Consider the following 8,581-nt stretch of genomic DNA (forward strand, 5'->3'; position numbering starts at 1 on the left):
GTTTGAGTCATGTGAATCCGTCATGTTTGTTGCTAAAAATAGATTTAATTCATGTTCATCTTTGTTTGAAGTTCATGTTTAAATCCAGTGATTTAATGTGAGTTTATGTTTGTTTGTGATTTGTTGATTTAATTTGAATCATGCATATTGTTGTTTGTATTGTTGTGTTTTTGCTCATACATTCATGGTCTAAATTAACCAGGATTGGTTCCCGATATGGTTAATTCATTCCATTGATTTTGAGTTGTGTTGTTCATCGTGTTCATATAATTGTTGTTGAAGATTGTTGAGAAATTGGTCATCTTGATCATATTTTGGTCAAGTTATGATTAATTGATTGTTTAGAGCAGAGGGGTAATTTGGTAAATTGCATTGCATTCGGGGGTAGATTTGTAATTGCAATAAGGTCGGAGGGGTAGTTTGGTAATTGAACATTATTTTGATTCTTTATGTTAAGCATGGGGGACAAATATAATGGGGTGGGGTTTTTGATGTACTTGTTTAATATAATGGGGGACAAGACAAAACATAATGGGGAGGAATCTTGTACTTGTTTAATATAGGCATGGGGAACATATTGTAATGGGTTGGGAAAGTGGTATTTGTTTAATGTAGGCATGGGGAACATATTGTAATGGGTTAGGAATCTTGTACTTGTTTAATGTAGGCATGAGGAACAAAATTTAAAATAAAGAAGACATTTAATAGTGGGCCAAAACATGCCATTTGGGGAATAATTTTGGAGTTGGGAATGGAAGACTTGTCTTGCTATATATAGAGTCATTCTTGACATTAAAAGGGGATTAGAACTTGAACATTGAGAGAAAAAGGGTGGAGATTATTGAGAGATTTTTTACACTTGAGAGTTGACATACTTTTATACTTAAGAGAGTTTGTGATAGTAAAAGAGAAAGACAATTTGAACTTTCACTCGAACAATTCTGTTTGCTTTTCTTCGAGTGTTATTCAAAAGTCAGAAACTACTGCATCTCGTATCTTTTCTCTCTTCTGCTTTGACTGCGATTGTACTTTTGCACTGCTGAGTTTTCAATCTGTTACTGGGTTATTCTACTGGTTGTTACTGGTTTTGCGGTGTTGCTGAACCTGCTGTTGCCGCGTTATTACTGTTGCTGACTCCTACTTCTTTTGTTCTTGTACTGCTGTTTCCAGGTACACATTTGTACACTCTTGGCTTGAAGCGAAAAATGAAATATTAATCAGGCTCCTGTTCCTGTTGAATTCTTTTGTTTGGATCTGTGTTTGAATATTAATTTTCCTCTCTTCGTATAAAAATGTAGTCGATTAATTAATGAGTAATGAGGCTGCATATGTATGATTTCTTCATCTAATAATGCTAGTTTAAATTATTTGAAGAATAGTTAATCGGCTTTGATATTATTGTGTATTTATCTCATGTTCTAGCAAATAATAAAATATGGAATGAAAGCAGTTTTTCCTTATACAAACGCGATCGCAATTTTCCGTTCACATAAGCCGTAACTTAATAACTAATAAGTTGCGTTTTTTAGCATGTAAATAATTAGGAGATTTTTCTTTTATTTTAGAGACGAACTTAATAGAAAATGTAGTCGCTATAGGTTTATCCTTTTAAAATAAAAATGAGATGAGCCTCGCCAAATAAATCACAAACCGTCGGGGCCCTCAATAAAATACATAACCATTGACTAGACTTTGGATTTGGCCGTTTAGCAAATCTCACAACCTTCCTAAAATGACAACACGTTAGTCTCTTTAGGATACGCTTTAATAAACTTTACCTTCTTAAACTCGGGTGCACATTTATGTGACCCAAATCCAAATCTCGACGGATTCGAAATGCCTCTCTAATCACGGGTACATTGACTGTGACGTGGTTCGAGATGCATGTCCATGACGTTGCAAATTCATTAGAAATAAAGAACGAGGTGAGCCTCGCCAAATAAAAATACAAATTGCGGGGCCCTCAATAAATATTGCTTTAAAAATTGTTTAGGCTTCGGGATGGACCGTTTAGTAAAATTCCACGGTCCTACCCAAAATAAATACGCTAGTCGCTTTAGGCGCGCCTTTAATAATTTAATTTCCTTAAACTCGGGTGCACATTGATGTGACCCAAATCCAAATCTCAACGGAGTCAAAGTGTGTCGACGACCACGGGTACATTGATTGTAACGCGGTTCGAGATACATTTTCACAACGTTGCAATTCTTGATAAAAAACAGTAAATGATAAAAGCGGTTAAAAGTTAAATTTTGCACATAAGTTCACACTTGTATAAAATCAGATAATCAAGCCGAATATAACAGTTGAGCGACCGTGCTAGAATCACGGAACTCGGGAATGCCTAACACCTTCTCCCGGGTTAACAAAATTCCTTATCCAGATTTCTGGTACGCAGACTGTAATATGGAGTCATTCTTTTCCTCGATTCAGGATTAAAATTGATGACTTGGGACACCCTAAATCTCCCAAGTGGCGACTCTGAAATAATTAAACCAATCCCGTTTCGATTGTCCTTTAATTGGAAAAAACTCCCTTGCACCCCCTCGCGGGTGCGGAAAAAGGAGGTGTGACATATGGCACCTTGGGAAGTTTCACCCAGGGTATCCAAGTAGGGATTTTGAGTTAGAGGGGGGTCGATCTCATGAGTCTCCCCCTCGGATGCTCCTAGTCCCAGGGATAGGTCATCCCGTGGGTTACAAAATAGATTCATCCTTCAGTTTGTCCCTAAGTTGGAGAAGGGAGTCGGAGTCTAGCATGAGGGAACTGGAGCCCGGCCTAGGATTGCAGACCACCCATTTCTTTGGTTTCTTCACCTCAGAGCCCGGGGAGCCTAAGGGTTTTCTCTTCCTCTTCTTTTTTCCCTCCGTGGCAGCAATGGAGGGATCAATGGATGGGGGCACATCTTCGTCCCCTTCCAAAGGCCTAAGTTCAGTGGTCTTAGGCAAACCTGCAATAACAAAGAGGGAATATGAGTTAATAGAATAAAAGGTGAAGACATAGTGTTGGCTACTCGGAAAGAGGCCTTACCATGAGAACGAGCCTCCCATCGGCCCTTCGAGAGTCCACTCCATGTGCGCTCGAAGTATGACATTTGAGTATATATCCCCTCGATCCACTCTTTTAACGGGGGAACTGCATTCGGAATCTAGGCGACAACTGCACAACCATAAACATGAATGAGAAGACAAAAATTAAAGAAAGAGAATTTTGATGTTTGAAGAGGAAATTTAACTTATGAGATGCATTCCACTTCTCGGGAAATGGCATGTATTCCGGGGGGATCGAATCCTCGGTCATCACTCGGACAAAGCGTCCCTGCCAGCTCCGATCTCGGTCTTCGCCGATACTAAAGAAGGGGCCTTGCTGGCCCGACGAGTAAGCTTGATTAGTCCCCCTCGGAACATCTGGGGACTGTATAATCGAAGTAGGTGGTCAATCGTGAACTGACAAGATTCGGTCTTATTCACGAAGTAGCGGTATAGGGTCACGATTCTCCCCAATGATAGGTGAATTTTCCCGAGGCACACCTCGTACCTCTTGCAAAAGTCTAGAATGATCGGGTCTATCGGGCCCAGTGTGAGGGGGTAAGTGTAAACACTTAAATACCCCTCCATGTGGGTAGTGACGGCATCCTCGGGCCTAGGGACTACTACATTCTTGCCTTCCTTATTGCAGTTTTTATGAATATGGGAAGAACATCTTCTGTCACAGAACATATATACCTCGAGACTCCTTCACCCCGATCCTATTTGCGTTAGGGCTTCTCAACTTTAAGTCATCTGCAACGGAGCAACCCCTGGGAATGAACGTCGACAAGGGAGGCTCGGAGGCCGATTAGTTAGCAGCCACAACGAGGGAAGTCATTTCGAGGGCAACCACCTCAGGATAAACCGCTTCAGTACAGCGACCGATTGAGAAGATGAAGAGGCAACTTGTTGGGGAACGATTTTCGATGTTCTGGCGATTGTCATATGGGGGAGTGTTTGAAAATTTGAGTAAAGAATGCAAAGTTTTCGAAAACGTGTTTTGGAGATGAAGAACAGAGTATGAGGATTTGAGGAAAATCTAGGCTGAAATCTCGAGATTGCAATGGAAATTGAAGAACAAGGATGAAGATATGAAAGTTTGAAGAAGGTTTGATGATGGCTGGAAAGCTCGAAGGTAGTGACTTGGTCAAAAAGTAGAAAAAGGACGAAAGGAGGAAGCTTTATAGGGAATCAACCGATGCTACGCATTCGGAGGTAACCTGTTGGTGAGCGACACTACTATATAAAAGGGAAAGCTTATTATTCATGACGTACATTGTAACACGCATATCAAGGCAATTTATTTTACTTCTCTTTGTTGTTCAAAATTCTTACTTTTGTTCTTAAGTTCTTCATAAGTACAAGCTTGGAATCAAGGACAGGTTCCTCATCAAGCCACCAACCGAGCTCGGAATCACTCTTATTGTTGGTTTTGGCTGTTTATTACGTCCCTCATTTGCTTAATCTAACGTCATTTATCACTTGTATTAAATTAATCCACATATCCTTAAAACCACATATAACTTCAATTGTTATCCGCTTTTTAGGGTAAACACTAGGGTTTCCATGTCCATAGAAGTTTTATTGAGTGAGAATTTGAACTAGTTATATTGCACTGATGCTATAAATGTTTTACCAAACATCTAATTAAATATAAAGGAATCATATTACTGTACCTTTTGATGATCGTTATTCGTAAAATATTATTGTGAGCGAGGGACTCTCCCTAAAGTTTTATTGCTCCTTTTCTACCATTTTTAAGGGGTTTTCGATAATATATGGCACATGAATCATATTTAATGAGGGGGTTGGTTCTATGGAATATGGCTAGACTTTGGTGTAATTAGGCAATACCCTCACGAGTCGTTTTCATAGCTGCAAACTCAAGCTGTATTGGAAGAATGATCATTTGCTTTCGAACATTGAAAAGGAAAGGACTACCGTTGTACACCCACCTTTCTTGAGCGCAATACATTGAACTTCGTGTGTAGTTCTAATTCATACTTTTCATCCTTGTCAACATCCTAGACTTTGGGAGAGTCAATTGACTGTTTGCTCTCCCACTCGGGAGAGGCTGATCCAGATTTAATTTTTGTGAGCTTAACTTCTAAATTTATTATATTTTTAAAATTAAGGCTTATATATTACTTGTTACGATTTTAGTAAATTTTTATATATAAATCTATGCATTCAACAAAGAGTAGGTTCAGAGAAACCCGATAATAAAATGCTACATCTGTCTCACACCATACAAAAAAAAGGAACAAAAAAAAACTTTAATGCGTGTGTATTGTACTGGTGAAGCCAACAGTAGTCCAAAGTGATGAAGAAAGGCTTGAGCCTTTTTGAGGCTATTCAAGAATAATCAAGAAAATTACTTTTCTAGATCTATTTTTAGATCAAATTCAAGATTCATGAAAGTGAAATTGCTAACCACGATTGGGTACGGTCAAATGAATAAGAATCTTCTATCCTTAATCAAACGTCTCGAATTCGAATTATGTAAAGAAATAAAAAATATTGGTAGAGAACATCTTTCCTTTTAATGGGTCTTATGTGACATGAATCAGAGTAAGTCAAGCTACAGTACAGATAGTAAACATTGGATAAGAATAAACCAAAAAAAAAAATGAAATTACATATTCATGCTCTATGTATTCTAAAATATGTAAGATGATAAAAGGGAATATGACTTCTATGTAGTCTTTGGGCAAAGAAAATATATATATATATAAAAGACTTTTAAACTTTTTGGGTGCAGGAAAAAGCATATAGGATTAAGACCATTAATTGAGAGAGACAAAGAGAGATCCCTTTGGATTGATATACTATAAGTCATTATACAAGTAAATTAAAATATCTATGAATATTTAATGTCCTGCCAATTAGGGGAATTAAAATACTACGTAACATTTAAAGAAGGAAAAAATAAATAGATAGAGCAATTTTAAATTTATGAAAGGATCTAACTCAGCTTTCTTTTCTTCTGCTGTTATAGCACGTGGTCGGTGTATGAACTTCTTAAGGTCGATTAATTAGTCAAAAGAATAAATAAAAAAGAAAGACAGAGACAAATAAGAAGTAGGATATATCCTTTATTTTAAAGTGAAAATACACTACCTTTACAAATCCTTTTCTTTTCATTGCTTGCTTCTTTTTTCTTCCAATCATTCCATTCCTTGTTTGGATGGTTAATGATAGAGCATTTTGTACATAAAATTAGTACTATCATTTCTCTCCTTTTTTTGTTTTGGCTGAATAGATGCACTTCTATTGAAAGCAGTAAAGAGAATTAATGAGTATCATTACAAAAAGGAACAAATCTCGGCGATGTAGTTTCAACCAAGTCTTTGCGATTCTCACATGAGGTATTAACTCCCTTTCGCTTTCATTCTTACCATCAAAATAATACTTTAAAAGTATTTGACTAACTAAAAAAGATTTGATTTAATTATACATATTTAACTTATTTATTGAATAAAATAGTTTGCATTGAGATGTATTCCATTATTTATAGCTTTAACAGTTGTACTATTCAGTTAGTTTGTTAGTTGAGTCGGTTATGTTTCCATTAATTAGTTAGTCGGTTAGTGTTAATAATATTCCTTCTAATTGTGTAGTTGTAGATATACAACATTACAGAGTCAACACAATTGAGACTTTCACTTCTAAGTTCTCTTCTTCTCTGTTCTTGCACATGCCCCTGATTTGGGGCTTCTTCTCCAAGTCTCCATTTCCACCATTGGAGCTCACCTCGAGCTTAATTGCTTCATTATATCACTGATTTTGATATGGTATCATAGCAGTGGATGATCCGATCCAGTAATTTTACATATACGAAGCTCGTGTATATCATCGACTGCTCGATCTACACATGTAATTGGAGGCAATTCTTTCTCTCCTCAAAATTAGAGTTCATAGTAAGTTGTTTATGTTTCCCTGCATTACTTTCCTTCAAATACGGTTGGTTAAATAATTCTCATGGCTATTGATGATGAAATCGAGCACATTGATGTGGACTCGAACAAAGAGTCCACCATCGACTCGAGCAGTCCCTTGTACATGCATCCATCTGACAATCCTGGTGCGATACTACTACCAGTTCCTTTCAATGGAGTTGGATACAAGTCTTGGAGACGAAGTGTATTATGTGCAATGTCTGTTAAGAATAAACTAGGATTTATTAATGGAGACTGTAAGAAACTAGATCTGGAGTCTCCAAAGTATAGACGATGGAAGAAGTGTGATGATATGGTCACCTCATGGATTATAAATTCATTGGGGAAGAAAATTACTGATAGTGTGGAGTATGTCAATGATTCTGTTGAGCTGTGGATAGAGTTGGAGGATCGCTATGATCAGACAAATGGTGCAAAGCTATATCAAATTTAAAAGGAGATAAATGATTTGTCACAAGGAGCACTAGATGTTACTGGTAACTGCACCAAAATGAAGAAATTGTGGGAAGACTTTAGCACCTTAAGTGCAAAAACTCAGTGTAGTTGTCAGTGCACATGTGGAGCCAAAGAGAATATGCATAAAGCTGAACAAGACAGACGATTGATTCAGTTTCTCATGGGACCGAATGAGGTGTATTGTGATGAACCAAAAGGTCCTCTTATGATTTAAAACTAAATTATGCGCTCCGAGATCTTAAAATTTTCATTTTATTCCTTCTCGATTTGCGTGCACAGCCTGGGTGTATTTCCAAAAAGCTTTTATGTTAAAAGTTGATGAAAACAATAATTTTTGTCTTTAAAAGTTGATTTAGTTGATTTCGGGCAACGTATTGAGTAAACGAACCCGGACTCACATTTTAATAGTCCCGGTGGGTCCATATTGAAATATGGGACCTGGGCGTATGCCCGGAATCAGATTCGGAGGTCCTTAGCCCGAGTAATAATTTTTTGTTAAAAATTGTAAGTCTGAAAATTTAATGGTTTTCAAAGAATTGTTAATGTTTGATCTTGTTGGTATCGGGTCCGTATTTTAGTTCCGAAGTACGGTACATGTTTAATATAATATTTAAGTTATGTATGTAGAATTTGGTGAGAATCGGAGTTGATATGACGTGATTCGGTCATCCGGTTGAGAAAATAGAAATTTCAAAGTGTTCTTTAGAATTTCATTTGATTTGGTGCTAAATTTGTAGTTCTAGGTGTTATATTGGAGATTAAATCGTATGAGCAAGTTCGTATGATGTTGTAAGACTTGTGTGCATGTTTGGTTTGGAGCCCCGAGGGCTCAAGTGAGTTTTGGATAGACTACGAAGTAATTTCAACTTAGAGATAATTGATCGTATAACTGATGGCGTTGCAGGCCCTTGATCTCGCAATTGCGAGGTTAGGAATTGCAGTTGTGACCTCTGAGGGGTTCAGATTTGCGAGCTTGTCATCGCAAATGCGAAGAGAAGCTGAGCCATACAATCTTCGCAATTGCGAAGTAAAGCTGGAAGGGGCAGGGATCGCATATGCGATCATTTTGTCGCATTTGCGGAGGTTCTTGATCACAAATGCGAACTTACCTTCGCAATTGAAAAGGCAGCAGAGATG

The 8,581-nt window shown here is 37.5% G+C and overlaps 1 protein-coding gene across 1 annotated transcript; it reads left to right on the forward strand.

Moving 5' to 3' along the window:
- Positions 1–7,010: 7,010 nt before the first annotated feature.
- Positions 7,011–7,421, forward strand: LOC138882862 (uncharacterized). Its single transcript, XM_070163498.1, has one exon. It carries the CDS (start codon positions 7,011–7,013, stop codon positions 7,419–7,421), a length of 411 nt encoding a protein of 136 aa, XP_070019599.1.
- Positions 7,422–8,581: the final 1,160 nt, after the last annotated feature.

This window comes from Nicotiana sylvestris, chromosome 12 (assembly GCF_000393655.2).
Source record: "Nicotiana sylvestris chromosome 12, ASM39365v2, whole genome shotgun sequence".
Taxonomy (NCBI): domain Eukaryota; kingdom Viridiplantae; phylum Streptophyta; class Magnoliopsida; order Solanales; family Solanaceae; genus Nicotiana; species Nicotiana sylvestris.